The sequence below is a fragment of the Ornithorhynchus anatinus genome, chromosome 11 (assembly GCF_004115215.2).
Source record: "Ornithorhynchus anatinus isolate Pmale09 chromosome 11, mOrnAna1.pri.v4, whole genome shotgun sequence".
Lineage (NCBI taxonomy): Eukaryota > Metazoa > Chordata > Mammalia > Monotremata > Ornithorhynchidae > Ornithorhynchus > Ornithorhynchus anatinus.
In genome coordinates, this window is record NC_041738.1 from 2,301,023 (window position 1) to 2,317,245 (window position 16,223).

At 61.0% G+C, this 16,223-nt stretch overlaps 1 protein-coding gene across 1 annotated transcript in view; it reads right to left on the reverse strand.

Moving 5' to 3' along the window:
- Positions 1–1,494: 1,494 nt before the first annotated feature.
- Positions 1,495–16,223, reverse strand: part of LOC114815064 (m7GpppX diphosphatase-like) — a 15,158-nt gene continuing 429 nt past the window's right edge. The window contains 8 exon segments of the mRNA XM_039913472.1: positions 1,495–1,761; positions 1,957–2,067; positions 2,688–2,700; positions 2,702–2,799; positions 3,625–3,770; positions 8,735–8,903; positions 11,235–11,311; positions 11,314–11,432. Of these exon segments, the coding sequence (XP_039769406.1) occupies positions 1,495–1,761; positions 1,957–2,067; positions 2,688–2,700; positions 2,702–2,799; positions 3,625–3,770; positions 8,735–8,903; positions 11,235–11,311; positions 11,314–11,432 (1,000 nt within the window).

The window sequence follows — 16,223 nt, forward strand, 5'->3', positions numbered from 1 at the left end:
AGCCCCAGGCGGGACAGGGACCGCCGTGTCCAATCTAATTCACTTGTATGTGTCCCGGCCCTCAGAAGAGCCCTGGACACATATGAAGCGCTTAACAGATACCATTTAAAATAAATAAATCCATCGATACCACCGATTCGGGGAGGCGGGGTGGTTTCGCGCCAGGGGTCGGAGATGGAGGAATCCAGCCTGGGTCGTGGTTCCTGTTGGTTGAATCTGCTTTTCCAATCCCGCTTCCTTCCGGCCTCTCCCAGGGTTACCGGTTGGAGTTGGCTCTTGGCCACTGGGCAGTCCTTTCCATTTACTCTTGACCCTATCCTCCCCTCACCCCCCGCCCTCCCACTCCCCTTTCACTCACCTCTCCGGTCCGCACCGCCCTCCCCTAGCCCTTGGTCGTTTCCACCATCTGCCTCTCCCACCCTCCACGTCCAGAAATACCCTGGCTCAGGAGGGGAGGGGATGAGCCCCGGGGGTCCCGAGCAGGGGAGCTATCAGAGCCGGCCCTATTCCACAATCTAGGTCCAAAGTCCCGGGCCAGGACCGGTCAGGGCAGGGCACGGGGAGAGACGGTTTGGCCGCTCCTGTGCCGAGGCTGGCGGTGCCTGGGGGGCCGAGGGTGGTCAGAGGGGGAGAGGGAAAAGGGGCGGGGGAGAGGTCAGGGCGGGTCACCGGTTCACAGGCCCGAGGAGACAGCCCACGGACGAGGGACCAAGCAGGGGTGGAGCTGCCCGGGAGCAGGCAGAGGCTGACGGGGGAAAAGAGCAAGGGAGACGGGGCCCGGGCCCCAGGTGGGGGAGTCGGCGGGGCCGGTGAGCGGGGCCGGGTGAGCGAGCCCACGGCTCCCGGCCGGGCCTGCGAGGGCGGTGACCGGCATCCGTCGCTGGCGGGCTGAGGCGGGGCAGAGTCCGGGGCTGGGGGAGGAGCAGGTGCAAGGGCACGGGGAGGGCGCGCCTGCTGGCGCGTGCCCACCCGCGCCCACGGCCTCGCAGAGACGCTCTCCCGCGGCTCAGGGGACCGAGAGAGTCCCGGGGAAGCGCCGGCCGGGCGGCCCGAGGAGAGGCCGTCGGGCTTTAGTGGCCGTAGGTCTCCCGCAGCACGGTGCCGCCCCTGAACTTGGCTGGGAAAACCCCTCCACCGTGGGCTCGCCCCACCGGCCGACGGCGGCTCGGGCCTGAGCCGCCCGGGCGTTCCTCCTCCCCGTCCGGTTGGGCAGCGGATGCCGGGGAGAGGAGGGAGAGGGGGGCCCCTCCTGGGGGCCTGGCCGGCTCTGCCGCGGGAGGCGAACCCACGGCCCCGTCCACCCAACCCACGGCCCCGTCCGCGGCGAGCGTGCGGGACGCCAGCCCCGTCCGGTCCGTCGGTTTATTCTTGGGCCAGGCCGGTACGAACAGATTTTTATAAAACGGCCCCTCTTCCCCTCCCCCTCCCCCCTTTCAACCCCGGCTCCTCCCTGCCCCACCCTCCGGCCCCGGGCCCCGACCCATCCCACCGAGTTCAGCGGCCGGCGGCGGCCCGGAAGCGGGCCAAGAGCGGGTCGTCGGCCCGCAGGGCGTAGCGCAGGGTGCGGCGCTGGTAGTGGCGGGGCGTCAACTGCAGGTTCTCGATCACCTCCGCCAGCAGATGGGCCCGCTCCACCCCCGTGCCGGGGGCCTCGTGGCCCAGGGCGGTGAAGTGCACGTGCAGGTGATAGTAGGAGGGCTGGTAATGCAGGTAGACCCTCAGTCGGTCTGGTCCGACTCCGTAGCGCTGCAGGATGGCCTCCTGCGGGGTGGACCGGGCGGGGTCGGGTCAGGCCGTCCCTCTGCCCCTCCCGGCACCCCCGGGGACCGGGTGTCCGAGAGCGGGTGGGCGAGGGGGCGCGACCCCGGAGCTCCCGGGGCCGCGGCACCCAGCCGTTCCTGCCGAGGTCTCTCCCCGGGCTGGGCTTCACCGGGCCCCCCCCCACCCGGGCCTCACCTGGCCCTCACGCTGAATGTTCCTGAGCAGGGGCAGGTGTTCCTCAGTGAGGTCTCGCAGGGACCTGATCCCGCGCCGGTGACAGATGGCAATCAGGTACAGATCATCTACCTGCACGGTGGGACGGGGCTGTGTCGGGCAGCGGGGTCCGGGTCCCCCCGCCCGGGGCCCCCCCCCCCCCAGACCCTCCACAGGTCGGCCGGGGGTACCCAGCCAGGATCCCCTACTCCCGATGGACGCCGACGCCGAGGAGATCCGGAGGGGCGACCGGTCTCTCTCGACCCGCGCCGCCGGGGAGCCTCACCCCGGTCTCCCTCCCGCAGGTCTGCCAGTCCACGCCACGGCCCGTGGACGGCAGAGAGCCGGACGATCCCCGGCCGTGCCAACGCGGTCCCCTCCCCTCAGAGGGCAGCCCTCGGCACGCCTGGTTTCCTTCCGCCTCTGTTTTCCCGGATCCCGGAGAAGCCCGTGATCCTTTCGGTTCCCGCCCCGGCCCGACCCTCCCGCCATTAGAAACCCGCTCCCCAGCCTGCGTCCCCCCGGCCTCGCCTCGGGTCCCGGGTCTGGCCCGAGGTGACTCGGCCGAGGACGTGGCTTTCGAATGAGACCGGAACGCGCAGATCACCTCCTCCCCCCGCTCCCCGAGGCCCAGGGAGGGGCGGGCACGCCGGGAACGCGGAAAGGTCCCGTCCATCCGCCGGCGGCAGCGGGTGCCGGGAGGCTCCTCGTACCTGCTTCTGGTCCCTTTAGATCCGGGAGGAGGACGAAGCCGTCGGAGGGGTCCGGGTTCTCGTAGACGATGCGCTCGGCCTCAGCCTTCTTGTCCAGGATGTTGTACACCCACTGAGCGGCGGGCAGAAGGGAGGCTGAGTCGGCCGATTCCCACCCCAGAGGCCGAAGGAAGGGATTCCTTCCGACCACGCATCCACATTCCCAGGTCTACCCCCCCCCCGACTCCCCCGTCTCCCGCTCCCCAGGTGACCACCTCTCCCACGCCCCATCTCTCTGCCCTCTCGCCCCTCCTTCAGCTCCAGGTCCTGCCCTCACCTCCCCATCCTCACCTCCCTAGTTCTAATAATAATAATAATGTTGGTATTTGTTAAGCGCTTACTATGTGCAGAGCACTGTTCTAAGCGCCGGGGTAGACACAGGGGAATCAGGTTGTCCCCCGTGGGGCTCACAGTCTTAATCCCCATTTTACAGATGAGGTAACTGAGGCACAGAGAAGTTAAGTGACTTGCCCACAGTCACACAGCTGACAAGTGGCGGAGCTGGGATTCGAACTCATGACCCCCGACTCCAAAGCCCGTGCTCTTTCCACTGAGCCACGCTGCCCGCGGGGGGGAAAAGTGATTTGTGCTTTGGGGTTCGGGGAGGGAGACGCTCTGAAAACCCGTGGGGGGAGCAGAGGGCCCCTGGGAAGGGGCAGCGGGGGAGGGCGATAACTGCCTCGATCGTTGAACCCGAAGAGAGATTCGGAGAAGTCTCCTGAGCCTAAGGAGAGACTCAGAGGAGTCTCTCGGGGCCGATTCCAGGCTCCCGTCAGCTCCCACAGGCCTCCCGGGGCCAGGGGAGGAGTAGGCAGCCTCGGCTCGAAGGGCCGGAAGCCAGAACCAGGCTAGGCAGGGGCTGGGAGCTGGTGGAGGGTTGGGGGGGGAGGCCGGTTACCTGGATGCTCAGGCTCTGGGCCTCCAGGTATGGCAGCGTGATGTTGGTGTAATCCTCCCCGCTCTCCTCCACCATGTGCAGCTCCTGGCATCCGTACTTCTGCAGGTGTTTGGCCGTGGCCGGGAACACCACTGTGGCCTTCACCCCTTCAACAGAAATAGCCATCATCACCACTGGGGTATTTAAGCACTCACTACGTGCTGAGCCCTGGTCCGGGGCTCAGTACGGTGCCCGGCCCACAGTAAGTGATTAACACATACCATAATAATAATTAATAGAAGATAATCGGGTCGGGCACAGTCCCTGCCCCACACGGGGCTCACAGTCTAAAGGGGAGGGAGAAGCGGTACTGAATTCCGTTTTAGAAATGGGGAAGCGGAGGCACAGAGAAACGGCTCTCCCACGGTCGCCCACCGGGCAGGTGGCCGAGTCAGGATTAGCACCCAGGTCTCTGGATTCCCAGGCCCAAGCTCTTTCCGCTAGGCCACGCTGAGCTCACACCTCCGCCTCTCCCGCCTCAACCTCCCTCCTACCTCTTCATCAACAAGCCGGTCTCCCCTGAGGTCTGAAGCCCCCCGCGTCACCCACGGTGCCCTCTCTGGGCCGGCCTCTGCCCCGGGTAGTCCTTGGGCACGCTAACCCAAGTCTGGCTGACAGAGCCCAAGCCCAAGCAGTTCAGTCTGACAGCTGTCAAGACCGAGCGGGCCCCGTGCTAGGATGGCATGCAAATCTGTGAAGCGTTCCTTATTTTTCCCTTTACACACCCCCCTCCACAGCTCCGTAGCACTCATATACCTATCTGTAATTGATTTCTATTAACGTCTGCCTCTCCCCCTAGACTGTAAGCTCGTCGTGGGCGGGGAACGTCCGTTTAGTGTCATGGCGTATGCTCCCAAGCACTCGGTACGGTGCTCTGCAACACTAAGCGCTCAATAAATACGACTGGCTGACTGACTGAGGGTCGGCCTTCGCAGCAGGACAGGAGCGGAGTGGGGCGGATGAGGGGCGGGACCCAGGTGGAATGGGGGGGAGCACTTCCACCCCAGCGCTTAGAACAGTGCTCTGCACAGAGTAAGCGCTTAACAAATACCAACATTACGCTCTGTCTACCTGCTCTCCATGCCTCCTGCGCCCCTCCCACCTCCATTTCCCCTCCCCGCCCGGTTCCCCCAGACCGGAAAAGCCCTCCTCCCTCCTCTTCGGGATCCGTGAGCTCCCTGCGGGCAGGACTATGTCTGCTGGTAGTTTTATCGTACTCTCCCGAGCTCCTAGTACAGCGCTCTGCCCGAAGTAAGTGATCAATAAATACGACTGAATGAGTCTACGCTCCCAGCCGCCTCTGGGGAGTCCTCTCAGATTACTCAGGCCACTCCAGCTGGCCGATTTTTCCTTCCATTCTAACGCCTCGGCCTTGGATTGGGGCTGTTCCCGTGGGGGGATTTCGGAGACTTCCTCCCCTAGCCGCCGCAGCCTGTCGCTCCCCTACCGGTACCGAGGACTACGTCTGTCCTGTCTCTGACCTCCGGCTCGTTGGGGACAGGGACCAGGGGCGTCTGCTAGGTCGAAGGGTGGGTGGGGCCCGGGGAGTGCCCAAGTGGGAATAAAACAAACACAGATTTGGTCGGAACGCCGGACCTATCGTCACCGCATCGTCCACGGCCGGCCACCGCTCAGGGGGTGCCCAAACCGGCTCTGGCAGAGCCGATCGGGGGCTCCCTGGAAGAGGTGCCTCTTCCTCATAGTTTGGTAGGGCTGGGGAATTTGACCGGGTGGGAGACTGCTCACCCGAGGGCGAGGTGGGGTGGAGGGACGGGCCAGGCAGGGCCCGGGGCCGAACGGGCAAAGGTCTGGAGGGGAGAAACAGTGGGGGGGGGCGGGGGGGGCGGTCAGTGGAGATACTTGAGCCTGGCCTGTGACTCGGTTTCCCCCCAGGAGGCGCCCCGGGAAGGCCACGCTGTGTTTCCGCCTCCAAAGCAGTCCAGAAGAGCAGGCTAGCACCCACCCGGCCGGCCGGTGACCCCGACCCGGGTCCTCGTCGAGCGCGGGGAACGTCTGGTTAGCGGGGCGAGGGAGGGTGGGCGTGCTGGGTCTCGGGCCCCGGGCCCCGGGGCCCGCCCGGGATCCGGGCCGACACCGACGTCGGCCGCTTCCAGGGTCCAGCCGCACCGGGGGAGCGGCGGGGCGGGCTCTGGGCCCAGCCCAAAGCGGATCACAACCGTCTCGTGTCCCCCCGGACCCCGGAGGCCCCTCCGATGGGAGGGATTCCCGGGAAAACGCCGCCACCGCTCCCAGAACATGGAAACCAAGCCCGGCCGGGCCGGGCTCTTTCCCCAACCCACTGAGCGGAGGCTGCTCGGTCTGCCAGGCCCCAGTGGCCGTTCCAGCATGAGCTCATCTGGGCCGCGGCCACGGAGCCAGGCCTGCCCGGCTCTCCTCCACCGCAAGCCGCTCGTTCCTTCCCGAGGGGTGGGGCTGGGGGGTGGCCCGGCCTGCCCGCCCTCCTCCCTTCTCCTTCCTCCTCCCCTGCAGCAAGGCCCCAGCGGCAGCTGGTGGCTGGAGCCCAGTGGGGACCAAACGGGCATCAGAGGTGGGCACCCGCCCGGGTCGAGGGGGTAGTTCGGGCTTTCCTCTCGGGCCCCGCCAGCCTCGGCCCCCGAGCCAGGGACAGATCTGCCGCGGGATGAGAGAGGGCACGGCCCTGTTGGGGGAAATGGTGCCCGGAGGCAGCGGGCTGGATCTGGATCTGGATCTGGATGGCTCCCTCCCGCTGCCCCAGGGCAAACCCCAAACCCACTAATGATCTCAGCCGCCGCTCCGGCGGCCGTCTGGGCCGGGGATCCAGACGCTGACTGCAGCGCCGGGAGAAGGTGCTGACGGTCGGGGGCCGCAGGCCGGGGTGGGGCGGGGATTGGGACTCCCCCCCACCCCACCGTCCCACACCCCCCCGCCGCGGCCCGGCCCCGCCCCGCCCAGCCGGCCAGAACCCACGGGATGCCCGGCCCGGGAAACCCCGATCGGGCCACGGGGCGCCGACCAGGACTCCGGGCAGCCCGTGGGCACTTTTGGTGGGGGCAGGAGGGCTGTCGGTCACCACGGACAGATCCGTGCACAGGTGGACCCCCACTTTAGCCCGTCACCTAACAGGACACCCCTCCCTGCTGGGCCTGCTGGGTGAGTCCACCCACCAGCGACAGCAAGGGCAGGCGGGGGCGACTTAGCCCGGCACCCCGTTCCTCTCAGCGATGGAGGAATCAGTCTGGCACAGAGGCTCCGGACACTTGCACAGCCGGGACCTCGGCCTCCTACTTACGGGGTGGAACCCCAGGGCCTCACCAGCCCCTAGAGCTCCCGGAAGGACACACCGGCGGGAGCCGTTCCTAGGCAAATCCCACAGGAAGGAGGCTGAACTTAGATGTTTCACCTCACAGGACTGGGGTGGGGGGAGAGGCGGGCCTGGGGGCCGACACTCAGGTCTGTTTGGGCCGCTGGGCCGCCGGACACCCTCCCCCTCCCCCGGGTCTCATTTCCCTCTGTGGCACACCAAGGGGCACCTTGGGGGACACGGAAATCCGGGGGGGGGGGGGGAGTCCGCGTTCCTCGAAGCCGGCGGAAAACCCCTTCCCATCACCGGGCCCTCCGACGTCCCGTGCCCCAGCCGCCGGCCTCGCCCAGGACTCCTGGCTCCCAGCCCTCTTTTGGCCTCCGAGTAAACAATCGGCCTTTTCAGATGGGATTTGGGTTTCAGAATCGGCTCCCCAGCCCCACCCTCCTGCCACCGTCTCCCCCAGGGCGGTGCTCCCTTCAATGGGCCCCATTGATGGCCCACCTGGGGCCAGAGGGCACTCTTGGGGCAACGGGGGGCAGGTCAGGTCAAGGTGGGGTTGTTTCCTCCCCCTCCAGGCCCAGTGGTTTTCCGGGGGCCCGTGGGGGGCTCGCGGGGGGCCAAGGAAACTCAAACCGGAGCTCACGGTCCATCTCCGGGCCGATCCGGTGGGAGTCCGGGGAGCCCGGGGGCCCTGGCGTAGTGGAGACAGCACGGGCCCGGGAGTCGGAAGGTCGTGGATCTTAATCCCAGGCTGCTGTGTGACTTGGGCAAGTCGCTTCTCTTCTCTATGCTCAGTTACCTCATATAAAAGGGGATTGAGAGTGTGGCCCCAGGTGGGACGGGGACCGTGTCCAACTCAATTTGCTCGTATCCACCCCGGCCTCGCACAGTGCCCGGCAGCGGATGAGCGCTTAACAGACGCCATCATTATTATCCGGGGTCAGCGGGAGGCAGAGCGGCGAGGCAGGTGGGAGACGAGAAGCTCGAGCCGGAACGTTTCCTTCCCGGGTACCGGCCCATCCCCTCCATCCTGTCCAGGCGCTGAAATCATTTTCCACGCCCATGGGGCTGGCCCGGTGCCCACGGGCGGGCCGACCCGCGGCCAGGCGCTCGCCAACACCGCCTCCACGAGGCCTCCCGCCACTGGGTCCGGCCGGGCCGGAAGGAGGCCGGCTCCCCGGGCTCCGGCCGGCCTGCCAGCAGCCCTCTGTCTGGGTTCTTGGAGCGGCACCGACGGACACAGACCCACCCCTCCGGAACGACCCGCCCAGGCCTGCCCCGCCTCCCCCACCGTGCTTCTCGCCCTTCCCTGGCCAACCGACCCCCAACTCCTGGTCCATCTACCAGTTAACGTCCGTCTCCCCCTCTAATAATCATGTCGGTGTTCGCTAAGCGCTTACTCTGTGCAGAGCACTGTTCTAAGCGCTGGGGGAGATACGGGGTCACCAGGTTGTCCCACGTGTCCCAGTCTTCAGCCCCATTTTACAGATGAGGTCACGGAGGCCCAGAGAAGTGAAGTGCCTTGCCCACGGCCACCAGCTGACGAGTGGCCGAGCCGGGATTCGAACGCGTGACCTCGGACTCCCAAGCCCGGGCTCCTTCCACTGAGCCACGCTGCTCTCTAGACCCGTGAGCTCGTCGTGGGCAGGGAGTGTGTCTGTTTATGGTTTCACTGAACTCTCCGAGTGCTTAGTGCAGCGCTCTGCACACCGTAAAGGGCTCGATAAATACGACTGACCGGTCACTGCCCCCGACCCCCGGTGCCGGGAGGGGGGGCCCCCTCACCGCTCAGCTGGGGTGGTGGAGCCAGGTGGTAGTTACTGTAGATGTCATTGGACAGCTGCAGCTGGAGCTCTGGGCTTCCTGCCAGGAGCTGGGCCACCTGGCCCACTTGGAAGGGGGTCTTCTCCAAGATGACCACGGCGTCCTGGCCGTCCCCCGAGGATTCGTTCACCTGTTGGGCCGAGGCAGCGTTAGGGGGGCTGGAGGTGAAGGAGAAGAAAGGGATGGGGAAGGGGAGAAAGAAAGAGGTCGGGCCCACTCAACTCCAGCTCCTGATCACCATCGGGAAGCAGCGTGGCTCAGTGGAAAGAGCCCGGGCTTGGGAGGCAGAGGTCACGGGTTCGCATCCCGACTCTGCCCTTGGCAGCTGGGTGACTGTGGGCAAGTCACTTCACTGGCCTCAGTGACCTCATCTGTAAAATGGGGATGAAGACGGCGAGCCTCACGTGGGACAATCTGATGACCCTGGATCTCCCCCAGCGCTTAGAACAGTGCTCTGCACGTAGTAAGCGCTCAACAAATACCAACATTATTATCCTCTAGGCCCCCCGCTAACCGCAATTGGTCCAGCTCCAGGGCGAAGCGCCCATCACCACCCCAAGTCCTGCCCGGGCTGGGGCTCGGATAGGACGTCATTTCACAGGAGAGGAAACCGTGCCCTGTTGGAAGTGACCATTGCCCTTGGCCTGCGACAGGGTTGACTTTTTTTGTTTAACGGTATTTGTTAAGCCCTTACTGTGTGACAGACACAGTACTGAGCACTGGGTAGACACAACCTAATCAGGTTGGTCACAGTCCATATCCAAAGGAGGCTCACAGTCCTAACCTCGTGTTACCGACGAGGTAACTGAGGGACAGAGAAGTGAAATGACTCGTCCACAGTGGTAGAGCCGGGATTAGAACCCAGGTCTTTCTGACTCTCAGGCCTGTGTTCTAACCACTTGGCCACCATGCTGCTACGAGGCCACACCGCTTCTGTGCTAGGTTCCTGCCAGGGACTCCCTCCATCCCTTCCAGCTAATTCCAGGACGGGATCTGGCGTGACTAGCATCCGTGTTGGCAGTGGCTCTGAAAAAGGAAATCAAGCGAGGCTAGCGATGGACATATTAACTCATCACTGGTCCAGGGAGGTCTTCTGGTCTCTTTTTCCAGGACCAATAGGGAATTGAGGCATGAGGACACTTGACTCGGCTCACGGGGAGAGGAAGGAGAAGGGCGCGTTGAAGCAGCGTGGCTCAGTGGAAAGAGCAGGGGCTTAGAAGGCAGAGGTCGTGGTTCTGATCCCGCTCCGCCACCTGTCAGCTGTGTGACTTTGGGCAAGTCAGAGGTCATGGGTTCGAATCCCAGCTCTGCCTCTCGTCGGCTGTGTGACGGCGGGCAGTCACTTAGCGTCTCTGTGCCTCAGTGACCTCATCTGTAAACGGGGATGAAGGTTGTGAGCCTCACGTGGGACAACCTGATGACCCTGTATCTCCCCAGTGCTTAGAACAGTGCTCTGCACATAGTAAGCGCTTCATAATAATAATAATGTTATTAACATTAACAAATACCAACATTATTATATTATATTATATATAGTATATTTATATGTTATTATTATTATTATTATTAACTTCTCTGTGCTTCACTGACCTCATCCTCACTGACCTCATCTGTAAAATGGGGATGAAGACTGGAACCACGTGGGACCACCTGGTCACCTTGAATCTACCCAGCGCTTAGACCAGCGCTTGGCACACTGTAGGTGCTTAATGAATACCACCGTTATTATTATTACTATTAAGACAGGGTCCACCCATTCTATATTTGAATCCACGGGGAATTGCCAGAGCGCCTTTTCGGTTTATTATAATGCTACTGCTTGAATGCCCAGGGTGCTTGGCGAAGCAGCGCGGCTCAGTGGAAAGAGCCCGGGCTTGGGAGTCAGAGGTCATGGGTTCGAATCCCGGCTCTGCCGCTTTTCAGCTGTGTGACCTTGGGCAAGTCACTTCACTCTGGGCCTCAGTGACCTCATCTGTCAAATGGGGGTGAAGACTGGGAGCCTCAGGTGGGACAACCTGATGACCCTGTATCTCCCCAAGGCTTAGAACAGTGCTTGGCACATAGTAAGCGCTTAACAAATACCAACATTAATATTATTAGCATGCGCTTAACAAATACCAACATTATTATTATTAATAATAATTACTCCCCGATTAGACTGTAAGCCCGTCAATGGGCAGGGATGGTCTCTATCTGTTGCCGATTTGTCCATTCCAAGCGCTTAGTGCAGTGCTCTGCACATAGTAAGAGCTCAATAAACACTACGGAATGATGAATGAATACTATTGAATGAATGAATGACTGAGAATGGTACAATCCTCCCTCCTCCTGATTGGTTATCCCGGCCAGTCTCGCGAGAGTTGGATCCCTCCCCTTTAAGAGGCATTGTCGAGGCCGCGCGCGCGCTGATTGGCGCGTCGCCGCTCTCCCCCCCCCCCCCCCCCCGCGAGGGCGGTGGTACCTTCCCGTGGAGGAAGAGAGTCTTTTCCCGCGCAGACTCTCTCAGCACCTTCTGGAGGCGGAAGCCGGTGAAGGGAAGCGGGCGGGCTCCGCCGTCCCGTTCCCGACGGCCGCCTCAGCCCTGCCGGCTCGGGGACCCCTCCGCCTCCCCTCCCTCCTCCGCCCGCCTCCCGTTTCCTCTTGCCGCCGGGACCGACGGCTCCGCCATGCCGACCGTTATGAGGAGCCGCGCATGCGCCAACCCCTTCCCTCCGTCAGTCGAAGGAATCCCGGCGTGCCCCGCGGCCCCCGCCGCCTACATCTCCCAGCATGCTCTAGGCCCGCGGCTCCCAGGGGCTTTGCGCTCACCTGAGGGGCCAAGCTGGGCCTGCTCCAGCCCTCAGTTACCTCAGCGGGAAATGGGGATTAATAAGAATGTTGGCATTTGTTAAGCGCTTCCTATGTGCAGAGCACTGTTCTAAGCGCTGGGGAGATGCAGGGTCATCAGGTGGTCCCACGTGAGGCTCACAGGCTTCACCCCCATTTTACAGAAGAGGGAACTGAGGCCCAGAGAAGTGAGAGAAGCAGCATGGCTCAGTGGAAAGAGCCCGTTGAGGGCAGGGGGTCACGGGTTCGAATCCCGGCAGACTGTGGGCAAGTCACTTCACTGGGCCTCAGTGACCTCATCTGGAAAATGGGGATTAACTGTGAGCCCACGGGGGACCACCTGATGACCCTGGATCTCCCCAGCGCCTAGAACAGCGCTGTGCACGTAGTCAGCGCTTAACAAATACCAACATGACTATTATTAAGTGACCTGCCCAAAGTCACCCAGCTGACAAGTGGCAGAGCGGGGATTCGAACCCATGACCTCTGACTCCCAAGCCTGGGCTCTTTCCACTGAGCCACGCTGCTTCTCATTAAGACTGTGAGCCCCGTGTGGGGCCACCTGATGACCCCGTATCTCCTCCAGTGCTTAGAACAGTGCTCGGCACATAGCGCTTAAATACCAAATTTATTATTATTATTACTGGCCCTACCACATGTCCGCTGTGTGATCTTGGGCAAGCCGCTTAACTTCTCGGTGCCTCAGTTACCCCATCTGCAAAATGGGGATTAAATCCCACCTCCTCCTAGATTAGACTGTGAGCCCCCTGTGGGACAGGGACTGTGCCCGACCTGATTAACTGGTATCGTCCCCAGTGTTTAGTACAGTGCTTGGCAGGTAATAAACTCTTAAGCACCAGGATAATAATAATTTAGAAATTGGATATTCAGAAGAAGCAGTAGACTGAGCCATTGATTATACTTACATACAGAAATGTGACCGAAGGGTATAAATGTACAAAAGCCGGAAGCGGCTGTTGGAGTGATGACTTGAGAAGCAGCGTGGCTCAGTGGAAAGAGGCCGGGCTTGGGAGTCAGAGGTCAGGGGTTCGAATCCGGGCTCTGCCACTTGCCAGCTGTGTGACTGTGGGCGAGTCACTTCACTTCTCCGGGCCTCAGTTACCTCATCAATAAAATGGGGATTAACTGTGAGCCTCACGTGGGACAAGCTGATTACCCTGTATCTACCCCAGCGCTTAGAACAGTGCTCGGCACATGGTAAGCGCTTAACAAATACCAACATTATTATTATGTTGGGAATTTGCGGAAAGGCTTGTTGGAGGGGTTGTGATTTTAGGAAATTCACCCAGCAGAGAATAAGCCTATGAAATTAATTCCCGAGGACACCGTGTGGGTTGAAAATAAGCAACAGGTACTAAAAGGATTTTGGAGAGATACACCGGTGAGCATCCAAACTGAGTCGCTAGAGAGAAGGTTAGAGACAGAGAGAGGCGAGTTAACGGTGTTGTTTGGTCCATGCTGGGTCACCGGAGGAATCAGGAATGGAGAAGGAAGCAGCGTGGCTCAGTGGAAAAGAGCCCGGGCTTTGGAGTCAGAGGTCATGAGTTCGACTCCCGGCTCTGCCACTTGTCAGCTGTGTGACTGTGGGCAAGTCACTTAACTTCTCTGTGCCTCAGTTCCCTCATCTGTAAAATGGGGATTAACTGTGAGCCTCACGTGGGGCAATCTGATGACCCTGTATCTCCTCCAGCGCTTTAAAACAGTGCTCTGCACATAGTAAGTGCTTAACAAATACCAACATTATTATTATTATTATTTCCTTTGCACAGATCCTCAGCCCCGAAGACTCTGGTTGGAGGCCCGTCCTTCGATCCCGGCGGGAGATTCCCACCCACCCGTATCTGGAGATGCGGCAGGAGGAACTGCAAAGAGTCTCCCAGGTGTGGACATACCATGGCTTTATCTAGGAGTAAACTTTAGTTTTGGATTTCTGTTGGCTTCCATCGGGAGTTTGCCATCTAGTTGGGGAGACGGACAGTAAAATAAATTACGAATGGGAGCGAGCAATAGAGTATAAAGATGCGTACATAAGTACCAAAGAGATCGGGCGTTTGGGTGGTGTGAAAAGGCTGAAGTAGCAGTTTTGGGGTGATAGGTCAATCCATTGTAGCTCTTTAACACTGACTAGGTGTAAAGCACTGTACTAAGCGCTTGGGAGAGCACAATATAACAGTTGGTAGACACAAGCCCTGCCCTCAGTGAGTTTACACTCTAGAAGTAATAATAAAAAGGTTGGTATTTGTTAAGCGTTTACTATGTGCAGAGCACCGTTCTAAGCGCTGGGGGAGATACAGAGTCATCAGGTTGTCCTAGTGGGGCTCACAGTCTTCATCCCCATTTTACAGATGAGGTCACTGAGGCCCAGAGAAGTGAAGTGACTTGCCCACAGCCACCCAGCTGCCAAGTGGCAGAGCCAGGATTCGAACCCATGACCTCTGCCCCCCAAGCCCGGGCTCTTTCCACTGAGCCACGCTGCTTCTGCGCTTATCGTGTGATCCCAGACAAAGAAGAGAGGTTAGGGGCCAACTGGGGAAAGCCTCCTGGAGGAGGTGTGATTTCGGAAGAATTTTGAAACGGGGAGAGTGGTCTCCTGGGTGTGAAGGGAGTGTGGAGGTGAGGCGAGAATGAGCACAGTGAGGAGGTTATTGCTCCTTTGACCAACCTGAAGCTCACTGACCCTTTTTTTTCTGCTCCCTCAGCCGGCTTTATAATAGTATTGACGGTATTTGTTAAATGCATACTATGTGCCAAGCACCATGGTAGGCACTGGGGTAGATACAAGGTATTCAGATCCTCTCACGTGGGGCTCACGGTCTTAATCCCCCTTTTACAGATGAGGTTACCGAGGCGCAGAGAAGTGACTTGCCCCAAGTCACCCAGCTGACAAGTGGCGGAGCCGGGATTAGAACCTCTGCCTCCGAAGCCTGTGCTCTTTCCACTAAGCCACGCTGCTCTGTGAGCTGTTTCTCCCTTCATCCCCACCCACCCCCTGCAGTGGGTTCAGTCCTCTTCTCTTGCAGCGCTCAGCACGTAGTCAGTTTCTATTAAATGCCGTAATTTTCATTTAGCCTATGGGAGAATTCAGTGTCTCCTGCCAATCTGGAGGCTTCACTGAACACTCCCCTGTCCAGATGGGTTAGGAAAACGCTGGGTGAAAGCAGCCCTAGCACCGATCCCTGGGGACCCCACGGTTTACCCCATCCCCCGAAACGGCACCCATCCGCAGCTTTAACGGGCTTAGCCGGAAACCCGTTTCCTACCCGTGACTAGACACCCCCTCCGATCCGGCGAGCCTTCACAACAGCAGGCGTTCACAACTTCCCCTCTGCATTTCAGAACTTCCCCTGGACGGGCCGCTGTCCGGAACGGGGGCCTCGGCAGCTCCGGTTTCACCTTCCGCAGATTGCAGGGGGGGGCCGGGATCTGGCCACGCTCTCCCCGCCCCTCACCCGGCCACCGCCACCCAACCCCTCGCCCCAAACTCCAACCAGTGTCATTTTTAATCGTCATGGTGTTTATTATGTGCCACGCACTGTGCTAAGGGTGAGGGACATACAAGATAATCAGATTGGGCGCAGTCCCGGCCTCCTCCCAATCTTAAAACGGAGAGAGAGCTGGGATCTTGCCTCCAGTTTACAGATGAGGGAAACTGAGGTTCGGAGAGGTTAAGGAACTTGCCCGAGGTCACGTAGGCCAGTGACAAAGCAGAGATTAATAATAATAATATAATAAAATGATGATGAGACTTGTGGGATTTATTAAGCGCTTACTCTGCGCCAAGCAATGTACTCGGCGCTAAGATAGGTACAAGATAGGCTGTCCCACGTGGGGCTCACGGTCTAGGTGGGAGGAGAAACAGGCATTGAGTCCTCATTTTAGAGATGAGGAAGCTGAGGCCCAGAGAAGTTAAATGACTTGCCCAAGGTTACCCAGCAGGCAAGTGATAAAGCCAGGATTAGAACCCAGGGCCTGGCCTACAGTCGGCGCTTAACAAATGCCGTTTAAGAAAACAAAAAGTCCTCTGACTCCCAGGCTCCCGCTCTTTCCACTGTTAGCTCCCGTTCAGATGTTTAAAGTCACTTCAATCCCGAGGCCACGGAACCAGTGACTGCCCGTCCCCCCCCCCCCCCCGCCGCGCTCTCCCTGCTCCGCTTCGGTCCCTGCCAGAGCCGGCCCGTCGGGACCCCAGGTCCCCGCACCCGGAGGGGGAGGCAGTCCACGCTGCCCCAGGCCTGCTGGGTCTTCTCCAAACTGGGCCATCAAGTGGAGGCTTTCGGAGGTCCAGGATGCTCAGGCCCGGAGGCCGGACAGGCTTCACCTCTCGCCTGGCCTGGGGTTCTCTGACCCCGGCAGGAGGAGGCCCAACGTGGGACCCAGGAGGGTCGTGCTCAGCTTTCCGGGGGCGCCCGGGAGGGTCTGCAGGTGGGCAGGCAGACCGGTCCGGCCCCCGGGGGGTACCAGACCCAGGCGGGACCCCCCCCGCCCCCATGCTCCAGCTGTGGGCGGGGGCCAGGGGATACTGTAGTGGTCACCCTTGCGCTCGAGGAGCCCGGAAGAGGTAAGGGTGAGGGCCGAGGGTGCGACGGAGGGGTCTCGACCCCAA